The sequence below is a fragment of the Lachnellula hyalina genome, assembly GCF_007821495.1.
Source record: "Lachnellula hyalina strain CBS 185.66 chromosome Unknown contig00005, whole genome shotgun sequence".
Taxonomy (NCBI): domain Eukaryota; kingdom Fungi; phylum Ascomycota; class Leotiomycetes; order Helotiales; family Lachnaceae; genus Lachnellula; species Lachnellula hyalina.
This window is the reverse complement of record NW_022157119.1, coordinates 62,287-83,043: the sequence shown is the minus strand read 5'-3', so window position 1 is coordinate 83,043 and position 20,757 is coordinate 62,287. Positions and strand designations below refer to the sequence as shown.

At 48.7% G+C, this 20,757-nt stretch overlaps 5 protein-coding genes across 5 annotated transcripts; 4 read left to right on the top strand and 1 right to left on the bottom strand.

The window, feature by feature from the left end:
- Window positions 1-372: 372 nt before the first annotated feature.
- Window positions 373-2,152, top strand: radE_0 (Efflux pump; the record flags this gene model as incomplete). Its single annotated transcript, XM_031146155.1, has 6 exons — window positions 373-638; window positions 708-1,102; window positions 1,162-1,223; window positions 1,273-1,408; window positions 1,505-1,848; window positions 1,898-2,152. The coding sequence occupies 6 exons, from the start codon at window positions 373-375 to the stop codon at window positions 2,150-2,152; spliced, it is 1,458 nt and encodes a 485-aa protein (XP_031009458.1).
- A 724-nt stretch (window positions 2,153-2,876) lies between these two features.
- lepB_5 (putative transcription factor lepB) lies at window positions 2,877-3,575 on the top strand (the record flags this gene model as incomplete). Its single annotated transcript, XM_031146154.1, has 2 exons — window positions 2,877-3,260; window positions 3,315-3,575. 2 exons carry the CDS (start codon window positions 2,877-2,879, stop codon window positions 3,573-3,575), a joined length of 645 nt encoding a protein of 214 aa, XP_031009402.1.
- Window positions 3,576-3,602: 27 nt separating this feature from the next.
- lepB_0 (putative transcription factor lepB) lies at window positions 3,603-4,861 on the top strand (the record flags this gene model as incomplete). The annotated part of the gene is made up of 2 exons (XM_031146153.1): window positions 3,603-3,982; window positions 4,030-4,861. The coding sequence occupies 2 exons, from the start codon at window positions 3,603-3,605 to the stop codon at window positions 4,859-4,861; spliced, it is 1,212 nt and encodes a 403-aa protein (XP_031009401.1).
- A 583-nt stretch (window positions 4,862-5,444) lies between these two features.
- Window positions 5,445-7,247, bottom strand: LHYA1_G001167 (putative transporter; the record flags this gene model as incomplete). The annotated part of the gene is made up of 5 exons (XM_031146152.1): window positions 5,445-6,076; window positions 6,162-6,363; window positions 6,435-6,735; window positions 6,790-6,985; window positions 7,049-7,247. 5 exons carry the CDS (start codon window positions 7,245-7,247, stop codon window positions 5,445-5,447), a joined length of 1,530 nt encoding a protein of 509 aa, XP_031009400.1.
- Window positions 7,248-13,357: 6,110 nt separating this feature from the next.
- myo2 (Myosin type-2 heavy chain) lies at window positions 13,358-20,671 on the top strand (the record flags this gene model as incomplete). The annotated part of the gene is made up of 3 exons (XM_031146151.1): window positions 13,358-13,807; window positions 13,855-20,160; window positions 20,213-20,671. 3 exons carry the CDS (start codon window positions 13,358-13,360, stop codon window positions 20,669-20,671), a joined length of 7,215 nt encoding a protein of 2,404 aa, XP_031009399.1.
- Window positions 20,672-20,757: the final 86 nt, after the last annotated feature.

Genomic DNA, 20,757 nt, shown 5'->3' with positions numbered 1-20,757 from the left:
CAAGCCTAGCAATCCTGAATGGAAAAGCCCTCTTGTCGTGCAAAGCATGATCGTGCGTGTTGCTAGCACTTGCGGCTCTGCTTACTCCGATTATCATTCATTGCATGTTGAATCTCGTGCACGTCGGACAAAAATGCCCGGACTGTCTGCGGAAGGCATGAAGCATGAATCCCGCGGTGATTCCGCGGACTGAATTTCGAAGCTCCTGTGCTAGTCTTAGCTTGCATCCTCGATCGATAATTTCACAACAGTTTAAATGGTATTGAGAGAGCAACTTTTCTATTATGTTTTACTCTACATGCCTTTTAATGTTCTCTTTCTGAATATTTGATTTCGAATTTCTCTTTTATTTCTTCTCCTCCACCGACCAAGATGAGAAACTCGCAAGATCTCAGAGGTATAAACTCAGTCCACCCAAGAGTATCAAATCAACCTGATGAGGTTATGTTTAAACGGAATATCGAGAGCCAACCTGGCCACGAGGACAGTGATTCCGATACCACGGGCCAGGAAAAACAACCAACAGATCCAAATATTGTGGATTGGGATGGTCCAGAAGACCCTGCTAACCCTATGAACTGGAGTTCAGTAAGGAAGATTGGAGCTATAGCCATGGTATCCACCATCACCTTGCTATCGTGAGTCCCCATTAACTACAATACACCACACTAGTCTGATAAGCAGAACTGACGAATAGTAACTTAAAGGCCCCTCGCATCGACTATAATCGCACCTTCTACTCCCCAAGTCATGAAAGCATTCAACTCGACCAACGAGACGTTAGGCTCCTTCATAACCTCCATCTACCTCCTTGGCTACTGCTTCGGCCCGCTCGTCATCGCACCTCTCTCAGAGCTGTACGGCAGGTCCATTATCTACAACGCCTGCAATACCATTTTCCTGATCTTCAGCGTGGCGTGTGCCGTTGCCGACAGCGAGGATTCCCTGATTGTCTTCCGTCTCTTTTCCGGCATCGCTGCATCGTGTCCCCTCACGCTCGGAGCCGGAACAATCGCAGACATGGTGCCGTTGGAGAAACGTGGGATGGCTATGTCGTTCTGGATCATGGGACCTTTGCTCGGACCAGCCTTTGGGCCTTTGGGTGAGCTTTGCATCAATCGGCCTTTGAGGATGAATGGAATTGGACTGATGATGGAGTAGTTGGGGCTTTCCTCGGTGATGCTAAAGGCTGGCGTTGGATCTTCTGGCTTATAACTGTCATTGTAAGTTTCCGAGTTCTGTACAGTTGTTCTCTGACTGATATGAGCGCAGGCTGGTGTCGTCTGGGCGGGTGCCCTATTCCTGCTACGCGAATCCTACCCTTTCGTGATTCTGAAGTGGAAGACTCAGCGTCTGCAGAAGGAGACCGGAAACCAGAACCTGCGATCCGCTTTGGATACTGGCAAAGGTCCAAAGGATCTGTTTCAACAATCCATCGTTTGACCCCTCAAGATGCTATTCCTGTCCCCGGTTGTATTTTTGGTTTCACTTCTCATGGCCATAGTCTACGGGGATATTTATCTTTTATTTACAACCTTCGATCGGGTATTTCAAGGCCAATACGGTTTCTCGAGTGGGATCGTTGGGCTGGTATATTTGGGATCGGGAATCGGGTCTTTCTTCGGCTTGCTCTTCTGCGGCGGAATTTCAGACTGGCTGGCGAAGAAGCTGACCAAGCGCAACGGCGGAAGTGCAAAACCTGAGTATCGTCTCCCGGCCATGTTTGTCGGGGCAGTGGTTGTACCCTTTAGTCTATTTATGTACGGCTGGACAGCAGACAAGAAAGTGCATTGGATCGCCCCTATCATTGGTGTTGGGCTAGTCGGATTCGGATTGTTTGCCATATTCGTAAGTGATCCATCATCTTGGGCGAGAACCTGGGACTAACTCCGAGCAGATGCCGGCTACTGCCTACCTTGTTGATATTTACACTATCTATGCAGCCTCTGTAACCGCCGCAGCGCCTGTTTTCCGCTCTCTTCTCGGAGCACTGCTCCCCTTGGCCGGTAACAGCATGTACGATGCACTTGGACTTGGTTGGGGAACGTCCACTCTAGCTTTTATTTCAGTGGCCTTTATCCCATTGCCTTTGATCCTTTGGAAATATGGTCAGCGGATTCGAGACAGCAAATACGGCCAGGTCAGCTTCTGATGGGAGGTTGTAAAGCATAGAAGCCATGGAAAGGTCGTCGTAAGTAACGGCATTGAGATCACGAGTGTAGAAAAGCAAAGATGGTGAAGTTTTGCTAGATCAAGGAGCCGAAGAGAGGAGATTGATGCCCAGAGTGATGAGAGCTGGACCTAACTATTTTAATCGCCACTTAACATATTTCAAACAAGTGTATTAAACGAGTACAGTACCTCTTATCTCCAATTAACTTACCAATTAACTTACCAATTAATTTTAATTACTATTAGATAGTATTGCAAATCTAAACAACATTTTAGAGGCAATTATTAGAATTTCAAAGGGTCATGGATAGCATAGTAATAGTAATAATAGAGGCATTCAAGCAGGCGCAAGTTGGGTTATAGCCCGTCGGGTCGGCATTATATTGATCCGTCTAACCTTGCCTTAATATCTCCTTCTCCCTCTGTCCAAGGTTCCTAGTTATCCACCTGCAGCTGTATCATCAAACTCCGACCGTAGATCCAGGTACTTTACGACAATCAAGCCAGGCTCGATGCGTGCAGGCCACTCATTATGAACCCCGATCTGCTAAGTAGCAAGTCTAAATTTAGCCCTACCTTGGCTCCGCGGAAAGTCCGCGGCGAATCCGAAATCAGGCAAAGCCAGTCGCTCCTGTCTTCAGCCAAGCTGGCATTTCTCTCATATTTATCCGCATCTTCATCTCCATGGGAAATCCGTCTGCATAATGCCTGAAGACCAGAAAGCGCATCGTTCTCGTCAAAGACCCGTCTCCTGCCGCTTCTGCAGGTCACGGAAGCTGCGCTGCAGTAGAGAAGCCCCATGCTCAAACTGTGTATCCCGCGGTGTTCGTTGCGAATTACAAACCCCCATTCGGTCTTCGTCCAAGTCTCGCGGTGCTTCCGAGCCCGAGCTCCTTGAACGAATTCGTAAATTGGAGGATGTCGTAAAGAGCCAGGAAGCACGGCGAAACGCAAGCATAGAGCGGCAGTCCGACAACTCTGATATTCATCTACAACAAGAACACCCTTCAAATTCATCGCCTCTGATTGAGCACCTCGATGATGATGTTGCTTGGCTTCGGAGCATCTGCAATGTGCAAGACTTCTCGGTAAATCTTCCCTCTGCGCCTCATGCATTACTCTAGATCTGATAACCAGAGCAGGATAAAACACCCTCGAACAAAATCGTGTTCAGGGTTTGTCCAATACAGCAGATTATACAAGGCCAGCAATCATACATTAATCAAGATCCGTTCCCTTCCTCTACACGTGTTGAACCCTTGAGATGTGTCTGGCTGCCACAATACGCGGAGGCCAAAATACTCCTCGAGAAATACCTCGAGGACCCTGACCATGTCCATCATATCGCTCATAGTCCCTCACTTCCCGCTGTTCTCGACAACATATATGAATGTTTGAGCTAGAAAGGTTAGGTGAAGCCTGGGAACATAATGCTGCTCCTGGCCATATTTGCGGCCGCAACTCAAACCTGGGTCCTGCGTGACTGTGGACGGGGTTTGTTCTCTACATGCGCAGAAGCCAATAAGCAGTCAATAGGGTGGATCAAAGCCGTTGAGGATGTGCTCGATATTTCCCATCGAACATCATCCGTGCCGATTGAGGGTATACAAGCAATTAGCATTGCGTCATTCGTTTTGTTGAACATGGAAGGATTTACTCGAAGAACCAAGGCATTGTTTAACATGGCTCTTAATTTGTCGCGAGACCTGGGACTCCACTATCTGGACCATCCGTCCAACGCGCAATCCGCAAATTCAGCCCAGACGGAGATTGGAAGGAGGGTGTGGTGGTATCTAGTGGCAACCGATTGGTTTGGTTCCGTCCCCGAACAATCTTATAGGACTAACAATATCTTAGGATAATTCCTGCAATGAGGTTCAATGGTGGACTCCAGGGCTATTATAACTGTCACCCACGCCACATGCTGGTCAGAAAACCCCTGAATGTTAATGACGAGGACGTTATAGATGGCATGAGTTGTATCGACCAGCCGCTATCTCAACCAACAACCATGTCGTTCACTTTGCAAAGACTCCGTTCATCCGAGATATCCCGCAGGATGGTTGACCGTACTCCTTTGATGATGGGTCGCGCCGGCGGTCCAAGCCACGACGTTGTTATGGATATCGATACTGAGTACCAAACGCTCTTAAACGATACCCCGCCATTCTTCTCCATGCCAGTCGCAGATCTTACCACAACCTACCAACTCTCTCCGTCCCGCGCAGCAAACATCGCTCACCAAGGATACATGTTATACTCCCTAATCCACGCCCAGCGGTGCACACTCCACTTCCCGTATTTCAGCCGCAGCTTCGCGGACCCCGCATATGCCTCCTCCCGGGACATCTGCCTACGATCCGCGCGGCTAGTCATCCAGACGGAATCGCAACTCGAAAACTCAAAAACCGCAGCAACACGTTACAGGTTCCTCGCATTTCTGGTAGCTGTGTTTATGGCTAGCATTGTGGTGCTGATGGATTTGTGTTATGACAAGGCGCCGTGCCAGCAGGAGCAACATCGAGGGGAACTTGCGGAAGCGATAAGGATACTTGAGCAAGCGCGACATGAGTCGGAGACTGCAGCTAGATTCCTGGACTCGCTGATGCATATACTGCGCAAGCACAAGGTGTTGCCACCGAAGCGGACCCAGCTGGGGTGGCAAGTGAACAGCTTTCGGGTGGGGTAGTGACAATGGCGTATAATCATATGTCTGGCCAGCCAATGTCAGGGGCTTCATCGAGCGTGCTGGGAATCAATGAAGCTGGTAGCATTGATATGGTTGATGATGCCTTTGCGAATGGGGAGGACTTGTCTTCGTACTTCGATGAGTTGGCTCAGAGTTTTGAACAGGGCATTGATGTCGGCAGCTTTGATTGGAACAGTATTTTTTCGGGACTCGACTCCCCTGTTGTTTGAGGCTAACCTGGTTGGTTTTCACGTAAATGGGAATTGTTATTTGATAAGGACAAGCTTTTATCGTCAGCAGAAATGACCTAGCTGGAGCTAGAATGAGGCGAGTGAAAATTTCAGGCGCGCCGGGTGTTGAATGAAATGAGGGAGACGACGTTGGATCCCTGGCTAAAGTAGATTGGTTGGTGATTGCTGACAAGTTTGATCCCAAACACTTTGTAGGTAACAAGAGATGCTAACTAGAATACCGAAAGAATGCTTTACGTTTTGGCAACGAAAAACAAGCCAAACGGAACAGATCCTTTATATATTCAAAACCTGGGTATATTCACACATCATCAATCTCAATCCCACCCACCTCAAACCTGAAAGATGAACCTAACATCATCATCACTCTTCACGGGCCCCTCCTCGCCCACCTCACCCCCCGCAACCCTGACCCTCTTCCGCTCATTCTCCCTCCTCAAGCACCACCACAGCACCAACGTATTACAAATATTAGCGCCCAAATACCCCACCGCAAAGCCATGTCCCAGAAACCAGCGCGGGCTCGTCGCCGGCCGATAAAGCTGCGTACCCAACACGGCGCCCAGATTCCCAATCGTGATGGTCATAGCGGTCGCCGTGGCTCTCTTGGACTGCCCACTCACGTTCGCGGCCGGCCAGCTCAGCACGATGGCGCAGCTGGGGTAGATGCCGGCGGCGGCGAAGATGGTGCCGGTGTATGAGACGCCGGGACGGGAAGGCGGGGCGGTGAGGAGGAGGATGTAGCCGATTATGGCGAGGGTGGTGGTGGCGAGGACGAAGGGGGCGCGGGAATGGGTTTTCTCAGCGCCGATGGCGACGAGGATTGTGAGGAGCGTCGCGGCTGCGTAAGGTGGGACGGTGAGGAGTTGGGCTTCGGCGGCTTTGTAGCCTAGTTTTGTGATGATTGTGGGGAGGAAGAGGGAGAGCGTGTACAGCGGGAGGGACATGGTGTGGAAGCCGAGGCCTGGGGTGGGGTGTTAGTAAATATATAGGTTCGTTGGGGCATTTTGAAAGAAGGGTATGAGTGAGATGAATGAGAGTGCACTTACAGTATAGCCAACATTTATAGTCTTTAAACGCGGACGCGACATTCCCCCATGTGAACTTCTCTTCGTTAGTAGCGTCCGAGTCGCCTTTGAGACGCGCTTGTATGAATGCCCGCTCCGGCTCCGTGAGGAAGGGGGCTGTAGACGGGTAATTGTGAATAAATAGGTACGAGAGCGCCGCAATAACAACAGTCAAAAGCCCCTCCTAAACAACACCATACCATTAGCAAAAACCCCTGTCCCAACACTCCGCTGCCCATCAACAACACAACATACCAGAATAAAAATCCACCTCCATCCATTATACCCGCCCACCCCCTTCATAAACCCGATCCCGTACGCCAGAACGCCCCCAAAAGCTCCCGCGAGCGAAGCAGCCGAGAAAAATAACGAAATGCGGTAATGTGTTTCGGTCCGCTTATACCACATGGAAAGGTAGAAGAGCACACCGGGGAAGAGCCCAGACTCTGTGACGCCGAGGAAGAATCGCGCGACTACGAAACCGGCAAAGTTTTGCGTTACGCCGAGGAGCGTGGCTACGATACCCCAGGCGAGCATGAGCGTTGGGAGCCAGAATCTGGGGGGTTGGGTTAGTGGTCGTTATATAAGACTAGGAATAGAGGGTACGTACTTGGGCGTTGTTCTCTTGAGGATGATATTGCAGGGGATTTCAAATAAGACCTTGACAATCAGCTCAGCTCCATCAAATGTCCCAAGACGTAATGGAAAACTCACATATCCAATGAAATAGATAGTCAGCGTAAGTAAGTACTGATTCCCCGTAATCTTCAAGTCCTTTGTCAAGCCCACCAACTTCGCATTCCCAACTGTAGCCCCGCAGTGATTAACACCACCATCCATCATATCGGTTCAATGGGTACAATACATACCATTACTACGATCCAGAAACGACAACAGATAGAGCAACGTTAACGGAGGAAGTAATTTCCAATCCAACTTCCTCACTAGAGACTTCTCATTGATCCCCGTAGGATTCGTGAACGAATCATCGGACTCATCCCCTCTGCTGTCATTGCCACGATCGAGGGTGGTCTTCTCGTGAGAGACTGCGGCTTCTGGGTCTGACATGTGGGATAGTTGCAATTGAAGCAAAGGAATAAAGTGCAATTAAATAAAGGACAATTAAACAATGTTTATATGGGGCAGCAGCTATACAAGTAATAAGGAAAAGAGAAGAGATGTGATTTGCCTAGAGATGACGACTTAACCTGTGTTTTGCCAGGTTGTATGTCCCCGGATACAACGCTATTACTTATCTTGGTCCCTGATTATGCATGTTTATGAGGCTGGAGCTGGCCGCTGGGTGGTGTCGAGGCTGTTTAGCGGATGGTGAGAGCGGTGGACGCGATGTCGTGATTGGGGATGTATTCGGCAGTTGGGGTGTTGATCATCGTTCACGTGATGAATATATATATATACGCTGTGGATTTCTTCTAGATCAGGTATGTGTTATGCCGGTTTTTTATCAAGTTTTCAGACACATCAATCTTTGCTACCTTACTATATATTACATAATTATTCATGCTATTCTATGCTACGAGCGACGCGGAGGTCAAGCATTGCATCACTAACTAAGCGGTTCCAAGTCACATGACTATAAAAGCTCTAGCGGTACCCCGCAACCTCTAAAGGCTAGTATTGCCTCTACCATCAATCTTATAAGCTTACGCCCGAATAGGCAGGTCCCTTGTTTTATTGCACTTCGCATAACTGCAGCTCAAAGCCTTTATAGTCATGTGACTTACCCCAGAAAGCATAACCTCATAACTGGTATTTAAGTCGGTAAACCTTATTTAGAATCACTTAAATAGTAGTTCTTACCAATTAAAATCATTAGAACTATTGTATTGCGATGTAAAAACTTAATATGTCCGAAAAATTGATAGACAACCGCCAGATTGTGTATATGTAGTTTGAAGGAGATGAGAGGAGAGAATATGCGTTGAAAGTGGAATGCAGCTGCATGAACACGAGATAAGGTTATGAGGCACACAAGCGAAACACATTATCAGAAAATGAATGTGAAAAAGTAGTTGATTCCATTATCATCTATTGACGCTGGCTAGCTAATTCGTTTGCGGGAAGTCATCTCCAGCGTGTTTTCCTTCTTCCCCTATCTTTTTCAAAGCCATAAGCAATTGACGGGGTATCGGGAACAAGCAGCAAACACCACGATCCATGCACGCAAAACCCTCCTATGCAAATGTTGCCCTTGGGCCTGGTTGCATCGGGGTGTCCCAAGTCAAAGTCCGAATACTCCAGCAAACAATGTGAAGTCAAAGGTCGTGTGCTACGAGAAATAAAGAAAAGGTCGTAATGGCTGATGGACGAATGCTGGCTTCGTGCCACCAAGTGAGAGAAATTATTAAGATGATCCAGTGATCGTAAATTCGTAGTTCGACAGAATTGTAGTGTTGTTTTTACAAAGTTGATACTGTGCGTAAGTCAAATTATATGGTGGTGCCTTCCAGATTCAGGACTTTGGAGCTGTCGCCGAGAAACTTCGCTCGATGAGCGATAATTTCTGCTGCAATCACATTAAAATCCTTGATCTTTCTAGCCCGCAAGTCGGTCAGAACGGCTCGCAATCCAGCGCAGAACTTGTCTCGCTGTTCAGCACTGTATTCTTCCGGAGAACCAAGTGCTGTAAGCACGGCATCATCTATAGGTATAAGTCAGCCTGGCGGACAAAACGGGCAATGAAAATAAATGAGCCTAGATTGTCGTGGCTTCAAACAACCCACGCACCGGCAAGCCCTATATCTCTGAAATGTTGGAGGTCGCAGGTAGAATCGTTGCAAACCCCGCCGGCCAGCTCATATTGACAAAATTCCATGCTAGGATTGATTTTATGACTATAGGTCAATGATCTCAAACCTCCAGGCACTTGCTGTCTATAATGAGGATGGAAACGGAAGGCACGGAAGCTCTTGAGAGGGCTCTCGTAAGCTGTGAACAATGGGACCTTATGATTCTCTTCGGGATTTCTCTATTTCATCGTCAGCCTCCCCCAAATGCGGTTTAGATAAGATTTTTCCTGTACTTTGATAGGCCGTGAGATGCTGCCGTTCTGTTCCGGCAGTATCTCTTCTACGCCACCTCGTGCACCATCATCAACTAACTGTATTGAATCATCAACAAGCGAAGACTCAGAAATAACATCTGGTGGGGCTGGGCTGAAGGGAGGAGATTCAATAGGGGATGGTTCATCGACGGCTGGTGTTGCTTCAGGTGGCTCGTAGTTGTCTGATTCGGCTTCAGGAACGTGAGGAATCGAGCGACCGAGAACTGGAGAATACATGGGGCTGTCAACATCCTCGGCGGATGACGACGATTCTGGAGCTAATTTGGTTGGATCCGGCGCAAAGGAAGTCTCCATATCAACATCACCCCCTCCAGGCCCATGGATATCAGCCTCGGCGTGTACCGCGTCCTGGAGTGCTACCTCTAGAGCTTGGCCAGTGGTGAGACGCTCTCTGGAATCGGATCCCATTTGTGAAGACGTCAAAATTGTGCAATTCTCAACACTGTCGTCGACCTTAGCGCCCGTGTCTTCTTGGCCTTTGTGGTCGTCATCAGGAAATTGGAGGTGGTCGTGTCCATCCCCAGAACTGGTTCCTTGACGAGAATTGATTGCGACAGATGGCGAGGTTTGAAGGCGGTCGTTCGCGCGTGGGGAGGCCTCGACAACTGTTGCTTCCACAGTGTTATAGGCCGAGGGATGAGAGGAGGCTAATAAGTAAGTCTCTTGGTCATCTCGACATGTTTGAGGTGGGAAGGAGAATGCAAATCGAAATCGGGATCGGAGAATCTACTTACCATCACTGCTCACATTCTCCTCTTGGGTAAGATCCTGCAGCTTATTCTTCTGCGCCTGGAGCAGGTCTTCTGTCTCTTGGCCAAGCCGTTCCATCTCCTCGGCCATTTCCCGCTTGGCCTTCAGGTTCTTCTCGACTTCAGCTTCAAGGCTTGCTATCTCGACTTTGAGATGCTCCAGTTTGGTTTGACTTTGCTGAACCTCAGCATTGACTAAGGGAAGATCACTCTTCAGCTTCTCACGACGAAGACGCTTTATTTCAGCTTCGTTCTTTCTCAACTCCACTGCTTTTTCAAGCTCCGCAGCCTGAGCCTCAGCCAGCTTCTGGATTTCTGAGTCGACTTTCTTCTCTGTGATGTCGATAAGGTCTTGCATCTTCATTGAGGCTTCCACCTTGCTTGCTAAGTTTTCACTGGCGGCGATGCTCTCCTTCGCATCAACGGAAGTAAGCTCAGCAGTGCGTGGGGTACGTGTGCCACTTGGAGGTTGTCGAGCTTTCTTCCGAGCTTCCGCCTCAATTATTTTCTTTTTCAGCGTCTGTAGCTCGCTCTCCATTTGTTGCAAAACTTTTGGATGACCAATGCTAGCTTTTGTTGCAATCTGGGTGACAGGTGGAGTATTAGGAGTAGAAGATTTGGAGGGAGACGTGAAAGGCTTGCGTGCTGGGAAATTAGTCAACGGCGGAAGATTGTGCATAGACATAGATCGTTGATCTGACATTTTCCTAGTTGACTGCACTGGAGAGTCTTGATCGGCTTGTGACTCTAGATCCATGGCTACATCCTCATCATCCGAATCGGGTTCCTCCTCACTAACATCAATTACTAGAGGTTGATCATTCCGACTCTGTCCGAAAGGCCGCTTGAAAGGGGCTGAGGCAGGAGTGTCGAAATCGGCTGCGACTGGGCGTTTACGTTGGCTGGCCTGAGTGTGGATCGGACTCTGGGCGTTCAATGAAGGTGCCGGGCTTGCAGCAGTTGCTGCCAAAAAGAGGCCTGGGATGACAGGGCCTTGCGGTTGTATATTGGGATTCTGTACAGGTGACTGAGACGGGACTTGGGGTTTCGATGGTGGAAGTGCTGGCTGCAGCGGTGTACTCGATGTATTGCTTTTGGTGATAATAGCACTAGCTGGTGTAGGTTGCAGAAGCTGAGACTGAGTGGATGTAACACTGGTCGGAGACTTCGTGCTAATTTTGGCTGCGGCTTTCTGCGCACGTTCCTCTCGTGACTTTCGGAGAGCCTCCATCTTTGATTGTAGAGTCTTTTCCTTGTCGGTCATGGCTGTGGGTTTAGCAGCAGCGGTTGTCGCAATTGCTGATGGGAGCGTTGATGCCTTTCCAGGAACAGAGCCATTCATTGTCGGTTGGTGACCATTTGGCAATGTGGACAACGGAGCAAGTTGGCCGTTCACCTGTGAAGGTTTTATATTCACTGAAGACGAACCTGCGATAGGCGTTGTATTTTCCTCCCTTGAGGCGCGAGTCTCGTTACCTGACTGGATTGCCATCTTTTCTCCACTACCATTAATGGTTTTTGACGGGACTTTCGACAACTTGAGATGGTCAAATAAAGGGCCTAATATGTCTTCACTAACCCCTTCTTCGATATATTGCTGGAAGCGGACCTCATGAGCCCACAGATTCAGTATCGCGTTTTCTGCTTTCTTGCGTGCTTCTGCTACTACAGTATGGAAAGGCGATACATCAGGTACCGGATTCATAGCAGCGGAGGCAGTAGCTGGTGCGTGCTTGATATGCTCCGTATCTAAAGGGGGATGATGGGCATTTGTATGTGACTCGACTTTGGAAGTATCAATTGCGCTATCCTGTATCCACCCCTGCTGGTTTTGTGATGCTCCATTCATCTTTCCACTGGTATAGTTGGGTACATTAGAATCGTTATTTAGAATTGTCTTTGCTTGCTCGCCGTGATCTGTTGGTCTTGGTGAATCGTAAGGAGGGTATGCATCTGATTGCTGAGGCCTCATTTGTGGAGAGTCACGAGCGGGGTAGTTGTATTTGTTTGCTAAAGAGTGTCAGTGACACAAAGCCTAACATTAGAAGTGGAGCAGCTTACAGAAATGGATAGGGGACTGATTCTGGTTGTGAGCTATAGGGTAGCTGGAGCGTTGTGTAGTTTTAACATGACCTTTGCCATCATTTGGCCTATACTGATTTGTCCCATATGAAGGAGCTGCTCCCTCAAATTCACCTTCACTCAGCTCACCTTCATCGTAGGGTCTAGAGGCGGGCTGGTTGTGCTGATACGTGGGTTGAGGGGGAGGATAGTACTGCGGGTTCTGGTGCACACCATTTGTGTAGCCTCCGTATTGTGGTGTTGGGTTTGCAGGAGCGTATGGGGGTAGAGGAACCGGATCTTGGTTCCAACCTTGATATATAGGCAAGGGAGGAACACCAGATGCAATAGCAGATGCACTAAACGAAGGCGTAGCACCATTATACCCATATGTTGACATTCCGGACGCGTCATAACTTGATGGCATACCAGCTTGGTCCATGCGACCGTCATCTTGCTGTGGGTATTGGTTTGGGTACATTGGTGGCAGATAAGGGGGGTTGTTCTGATCTTGGTGTGCTCCATAACCCATGCCGTATGACGGCGTTGCTGGATAGTCTGACATTGTAGCAAGTGTCAAGGCGGAATCGCATTATCGTCCAGAAGCTGAATTATTAGTGAGGGAGGGTAATTGGCTCGAGACTTCTTCAAGAAAGACTCGGGCGAACTACCATTGTACAACAAAAAGAAAGTTTACAATGAAGGCGTATAACTTGTCGAGAGGATGCTCTTCCAGGATACGAAAGAAACTGTGCGCGCAGATCAAGATCTTGAATTAAAGATTGAAAAGTGCCACTAGTTGAGTCCTTGAGGATGCATACGCGTAGTGCGAATGTTGGGAAGGAAAAGAAGTTGATGGTCGAAAAGCTCTTTGACAAACGATTACGACTTTGAGTTCAAGATTTGCGCGCGCGACAAGTTGATGTAGACCAAGCCGCATTAGGGTTAACGCTAAATATCAGCTGACCCGGCGATTCCTCGGCTTACATAAGATTGTTTACATGGAAAGCGGCATCCACTCAGGGCCCGCGTCAAGCACAACAACAGAACGTCAGGAGCAACGCAACTTACTCAACTCGAATCAACTTAATTCAACCCAACTCTCAGCTTTCTACTCCGTATGTCGCCGTGGAGCATTGGATGCCCCTCCTAATTTACGTTCCTCCCCAACCCTCGGCGATTCCTCAACTCCATCCCAACTCTACACCTTGCTCTGAACTCTATGGGTTGAACTTGCTCCACGCCCCCAAACACAACGAAATCGACTGCATGCGCAGCAAAACATGGCCTCCAACACAGGGCAGGTGCGCAATAATCCGTTTTCAAGGAACCAGTCGCCTTCTCCAGTCCCTTCAAGTTCCAATGGGAGACCCAAGTCCATGGTGTTGAACTCGCCGTTGGCTGGCAGCCAAAGCCCCACCAACGTACACAGCCGGCATCAGTCCTACTCTGCTCTTGCAGGAGTGGTATCCCCACCAAATACAAATGGGGGCAAACGATTCCACTCAAACTCCCGAGGAGGGGGCTCCACTTCGAATACGTTTGCTCCTTCATTTATAAAGACCGATGATGTGCGACGCGCCCCAGAGGCCGTACAAGGAATCGAGGGTGAGAATGATTTCTCCGGCAAAAGATATGTCTGGTTGAAGGATCCCGAGGCCGCATTTGTCAAGGGCTGGATTGTTGAGGAATTGGGCGACAACCAGATACTTGTACAATGCGACGATGGCAGCGTATGTTGAAACTTGCAGCTTCCGTCTAGTCATACTAACTTTCATAGCAACGGGAAGTGATCGCAGACAGCGTTGACAAAGTCAATCCAGCGAAATTCGACAAAGCAGACGATATGGCAGAGCTGACACACCTTAATGAAGCTTCAGTCGTCCACAACCTTCACATGAGATACCAGGCCGATCTAATATATACGTACTCGGGACTCTTTCTGGTCGCGATTAATCCTTACTGTCCACTGCCAATTTACACAAACGAGTACATTAATATGTACAGAGGGCAAAGTCGAGAAGAGACCAAACCACATATTTACGCCATGGCAGATGAAGCTTTTCGAAACTTGGTGGACGAGGGCAAAAACCAAAGTATCCTGGTAACAGGAGAGTCAGGTGCTGGAAAGACGGAAAATACTAAAAAGGTCATTCAATATCTGGCAGCCGTTGCCCATTCGGAATCACCTGTAAAGAGCAAGTCCCTACAGCATTCCAACCTCTCACAACAGATCCTTCGTGCAAATCCGATCCTTGAAGCGTTCGGTAATGCTCAAACTGTCCGGAACAACAACTCTTCACGATTTGGTAAATTCATTCGAATCGAGTTCACTCGTACCGGCAGCATTGCTGGGGCTTTCATCGATTGGTATCTTCTGGAGAAATCACGAGTGGTCCGTCTTAATGCCCACGAGCGAAATTATCACATCTTTTACCAACTTCTCAAAGGAGCAGACAGAAAGATGAAACAGGATTTCCTGATAGATGGCCAAGACGTGGAAGATTTTGCCTACACCCGGGATGGTCATGACACAATAACAGGAGTCTCAGACCGTGATGAGTGGAATTCTTTAGTTGAGGCGTTCGAAGTCATGGGATTTCTAGAGAAAGAGCAGGTTTCGATTCTCAGAACAGTAGCTGCAGTCCTGCATCTGGGCAATATTACTGTGATGAAGGAAAGTCGAGGGGCGGATCAAGCTCGGCTAGCTCCAGATGCTCGCGCCCATGCAGAAAGGGTTTGTAAATTGCTTGGAATGCCTGTCGAGCCATTTCTCCAAGGCCTCCTTCACCCACGGGTCAAAGCTGGTAGAGAATGGGTCGAAAAGGTTCAAACTCCTGAGCAGGTGCGGCTTGCGTTGGACGCATTGGCGAAAGGAATTTACGAGAGAAGCTTTGGCGACCTGGTCACTCGAATCAATCGACAGCTCGATAGGTCTGGCATGGGCATGGATGATTCCCACTTCATCGGAGTACTTGATATCGCCGGGTTCGAGATATTTGAGGAGAACAGCTTTGAGCAGCTGTGTATCAATTATACGAATGAAAAGCTTCAACAGTTCTTCAACCACCACATGTTCGTGCTTGAGCAGGAGGAGTACGCACGAGAGCAAATTGAGTGGAAGTTCATTGACTTTGGTCATGACCTCCAGCCTACGATTGACCTGATCGAACTGCCAAATCCCATTGGTATTTTCTCATGCTTGGATGAGGACTCAGTAATGCCGAAAGCCACGGATAAATCCTTCACGGAAAAGCTCCATTCTTTATGGGACCGGAAAACTCCAAAGTATCGCCCTTCGCGCCTTGGGCAGGGTTTCATGCTTACTCACTACGCGGCTGAAGTTGAGTATTCCACAGAGGGCTGGTTAGAAAAGAACAAAGATCCACTGAATGATAATGTCACGAGATTGTTGGCTGCGTCAACCGACAAGCATGTTGCTTCATTGTTTATTGATTGTGCTGATGCCGAGGATGAGAGCGGAGCCACGAGGAGCAGAGTCAAGAAAGGCCTCTTTAGGACGGTTGCTCAGAGACACAAAGAGCAGCTCTCAAGCTTGATGGCACAACTTCACTCAACCCACCCACATTTTGTCCGATGCATAATCCCTAACCACAAAAAACGACCCAAACAACTCAGCGCCCCGCTTGTGCTAGACCAGCTCCGCTGCAATGGTGTACTTGAAGGTATCAGAATCGCTCGCACCGGGTTCCCAAATCGACTTCCCTTCTCCGAATTCAGGCACCGATATGAAGTTCTGTGCAGGAACATGCCTAAGGGATATTTGGAAGGGCAAATGGCAGCTTCCATTATGCTGGATAAATTCGGTCTGGACAAGTCTCTATTTCGTGTTGGTCTCACGAAAGTATTCTTCAGAGCTGGTGTGTTGGCGGAGCTTGAAGAACAACGAGACGCTTTGATTCGGGAAATCATGTCTCGATTTCAGTCTATTGCTCGAGGTTTCACCCAACGACGCATTGCCCACAAGAGACTTTATAGAGCTGAAGCAACTAGAATCGTGCAGCGGAATTTCCAAGTCTATCTCGACCTCTGCGAAAACCCATGGTGGAGGCTGCTGGCTAAGATGAAACCTCTTCTTGGTGCCACTCGCACCTCTAGAGAAGTCAAGAAGCGTGACGAAATGATCCAGAAGCTCAGCGATAAAATGAAACATGAGGCTACCGAGCGACAACGTCTTGATGAAGAGCGCAGGAACGCTCACACTGAAATGCAACGAATTCAACAGACCCTCGAAAGTGAACGAGCTTTAGCATTAGACAAGGAGGAGATCTTCAAACGACTGCAATCACGGGAGCAAGAGCTTAGCGATAAGCTGAAAGGAGCCCTAGAGGACCAAGAGAATCTCGATGATCAATTGGATGATTTGCTAGATGCTAAGAAGAAGGCTGAGCAACAGGCTGAGCAATGGAGGTCCCAGCTTGAACAAGCAGGTCAAATTATTTCTAAATTAGAGTCTGATAAGACTGAGTTGTCTAATAAACTCAACGACTTGGATAACCAGCTGAATGACTTGGCCCACGCCCAGTCGCAAAGGAGCGCGGAGGAGGCACGTCTCACCCAGGAAATCAACATGCTCAAAAGTCAGCTTGACATGAAAGACCGGAAGGCTCAGGATCTCGAAAGCAAGCTCCTCAAGGTTGACCAGGACTTAGACATCAAGCTGGCAAAAGCTACCAAAGACCTTCAAGCTACCCGCCTCAAAGAATCAGAATTGTCTACCGAGAACCGACGAGTGCACCAACAACTCTCAGAGCTCTCTGCGACTTCTACCAGCTATGAAGATCTTGTGCGGAGGAAAGAAAGCGAATTAGCCATTCTTCGGTCTGACAACCGCAAATACGAAGAAGAGCGCAAGAAATTTGATGACGAGAAAAAGGCATTGTCATCCGACAAGGACAATGTGATCAATCGCCTTCGTGAAGTCGAAGCAGAAATGTTCGCAATGAGATCGCAGAAGGCTAACCTTGAGCGAGAGGCAGCAGACACCAAGAAACTGCTGGATGCCCGTCTCAATGAAGACACTCAAGCTGGCCAAAACCGTAAGATGCTAGAAGGTCAGATAGTAGACCTTAAGCAGCAACTGTCAGACGTCCAGCGAGATCTCAGCAAAGAACGCCAATCAAGGGACGACGTTCAACTGCTTGCAGAGCACAAATATCGCGAGCTCAATGAGAAGTTTCAGGAAGTCAACGAAGCCAAGATCATCATTGAGAAGGAGCTTTATGTGCAACAGGATACGCTCAGACGAGCAATGGAGGCCCGCGTAACAGCTGAAAAGGAGCGCAATGAGGCTCGAAATGAAATCAGAAGGCTGAGAGAGGCTAAGACTGCCGCTGAGGAAGCGAGAATCCAGGCAGAACTTGCAAACGATCGGAGTGCGTCGCGCCTCGCTCGAGAGCGTGAGACCAGCCTAAGAAAAGATCTTGATGCGGAGCAGAGTCGAGTGAAGTATTTTGAGGACGAGTGCAGCCGCTTGAATCAGGAAGTGAAGGAGCTGAACAACATTATCGCTGAATCTACTGATTTCGGTGTTCGGAATGACACCGAGAAGGAGCGACTAGAGCGGGAGCTTAATACTATCAAGAGCCGTCTCATGGCTTCGGAGAACGACAATCGCGCACTTCTCAATAAACTTCAACAAAAGGGACTCGAGCTCGCTCGATCGGGATCTAAAGCAAGCGACGCCCAAAGGGGTCAAATGCTCACTCTGCAGCGCGAGAAAGCAAAAGCTGAAGAACAGAACCAAAGGTTGAATAAGCACTTGGGTGATGCCCAATTGGCGGTCGCTACTCTTGAAAAGCAGAAAGAGAAGCTTGAGCTAAGCCTTGAGGATCTCAACCACGAAGTTGCTCGTGAGCATAAGACTAGTAGAAATGCCGAAAAAGCATCCTCAACGTTCACAAGCCAGCTTGCTGAAGCTAATCGAAAACTTGATGACGAGCGTCAACTCCATACCCAGGTGCAAGCCAAATACAGACAACTTCAATCGATCATCGAGACACGAGAAAAAGAGGTACTCCAGCTGATGAAGCTTGTTGATCCCGACATGACGCAGTCAGTGCCTCAGTACGATGGCGCCAGCGCCCGAAGCCCCACGAAATCTCCTAATCTTGTCCCTGGCCTTACTCAGAAGATAGAAGAGCTGCAGAATAACCTAAGGGTTCAGACAGCCGGAAGATCAAATGCAGAGTCGCAGCTGGCCACTTTACGGAAAAGATACGAAGACGATTTCGCTGAGTCTCCAGATCGATCTCCCAGCCGTCCTAAATTGGAAGAGATCAACCCCAATCAAGTTTCATTTGCCAATTCACCAAACCACCTCAGGGGCAAGCTCAACGCCTTACCTCGCTCGAACGTTTCAACGCCAACTCGCCGCTTTCCAAGCAATGGAAATGATGCCGCACAGGACTCCGGGAGATCGGATCGCACCGCAGATATGTTAAGCTTCAATAATCGCATGGATCTCAAGGCTGATTTTGAGGAACTGCAAAACCAACTTCAAATGACTCAAATGCAAAATCGTCATCTCCAAAGTCAGCTTGAGCGGTCGACGCCTTCCCGAGAACTTTGGCCCGAAGATAGTCCATCTGTTCGCCGGGTGCAGAAGCTGGAACAAGCCAATAGTAGGCTTCATGATATGCTAGATGATTCTGCCAGGAAAGTGTCCACTCTGGAGAAGAGTATCCAATCCGGCGAACTCTCTCTTCGCGATGTTCAAACGAAATCTCACGAGGAACTTTTCGAGCTCATCAACGACCAAGAAGACTCACGGCGATCGCTCTTGCATATTCATAACAATAATCTTTCAGAATTAAACGACACAAAGAAACATTTCGAAGCATTGAAGCACACTCGTGCAGCTTTGGAAGTAGACTTAAGAGATGCCAAGTCTGACCTGGAGGAGGTGAACCTACAACGCGATCAAGATGCCGCCAGCCGAAGCCTTCTCTTGCAAGAGTTTGCTGATCTCCAGATTAGTCTGGATGCGGAATCTTCTAAGGTGGCGGACATTAGCTCCAGTCTGTCCCTGTATAAAAGCCGTGCAGACGAGTATTTTAGCAAGCTTGAGCAAGCCGAAATTGCAGTTTTGAAAGCCTCGAGGGCAGAACAATTTGCCAGGACGCAAGCAAAGGAAGCTGAAGATACATGCGCAGAGATTATGTCTGAGCGCAAGGAAATGGATGCTTCGATTGAGGATCTTCAGCGACAAAATCAACGCTATGAAGAGAGACTCGAAGATATGTCTTCTGATCTTGAAGCCGCAGTACAAGCCAGAAAGCGCCTTCAGCATGAGCTGGAAGATTACCGAAGCCAACGCGCCATGGATATCGAGGACAAGGAGGCTAGCATGGAGCAGACTCGCAAGAAGTACCAATCTGAGTTCGCAACTCTTACCAACGAGCTGGATATTGCCCGAGAGGAAAAGCTTTTCAAGCAAGCTGAGGTTACTAGACTGCGTGAAGAGTTAGACGAACTTCGATCCAAGTGGGATGATGAGGTCCTCAACAGTTCCACTTGGTCGAAAGAAAAGTCTCGCCTCGAATCTACCCTCGCGGATCTTTCTGCTTCTCGGGATGAGGCAGCCAATGCTCATAGAGATGCACAAGACAAGATAGTATCGTTCTTGTCTCAAATCAGGAGCATGAGGACGACGGTTGATGATCTCACTGGGGAACGAGACTTGCTCCAACGGGAGAAACGTGGTCTGGAAGCCCGCTTGGAAGAGGCCAAATCTGGCCTCGAGGATCTTACTCAAAGTGACAGCCCGTCATTACGCCATGTCGCGGGAATGGATCGCGAACTCTTGGAGCTCAAATCAAATTTGGCTCAGCAGGAGGATATTGTAGCCGCTGCCGTTGGCAAAATGCGACGAGCTGAAGCTATGGCTACGGAGATGCAAAAAGATATCGTTGCCGAGCGAGAAATGACTGTTCAGTTGAACAAGCAGAAAGCGGCTTTGGAGAAGTCTCTGAAGGATACTCAGCTAAGACTTGTGGATCTTGAGACGAAGAGCTACTCTAGCGCCAGCCAAGATGTTAGATTTTTACATGGCCGCGTTCAAGAGGTAAGAACCAGCCCTAAGATACTTACTCACTGATACTAATTCCCATTCCCAGCTTGAGTCACAACTTGAAGCCCAAGAAACGCAGCGCAACAAAAGCCAACGAGACGTCCGCAACGTCGATCGCACGGTCAAAGACCTTCAACTCCAAATCGACCGTCGCGACAAAGTCAACACCCAACTCGAAGAAGAAGTAGCGCGTTCCCGAGACCGATGCGAGAAATTCCTCAAAACAATAGACGAGCTACAAAACAGCGACTCAGCGAACCAGCTCAACGCTCGCAAAGCAGAGCGCGAACTTAGAGACGAGAGAGAGAAAGCCCTGCGCCTGGAAAGGGAATTAGAAGGCTGGAAACAACTGAGGATGGAGAAAGGTAACTCTGCAAGACGCAGTGGGACATGGAGACCGGGTTCGGAGTTTGGGGGTAGTGGGGCAGAGGAGAACGGGATTCATATCCCGAAGAGGAATAGCAGTGTTAGTCGGCAGGTTAGTATGAGCAAAGGGTTTCTGTGAGTAGATTAGGATGTATATGTGTTGATAATGATGATGGGGGTTAGGAAAATGGACGGGAGCGTGCATACATTGCGTAAAGGCGTTTG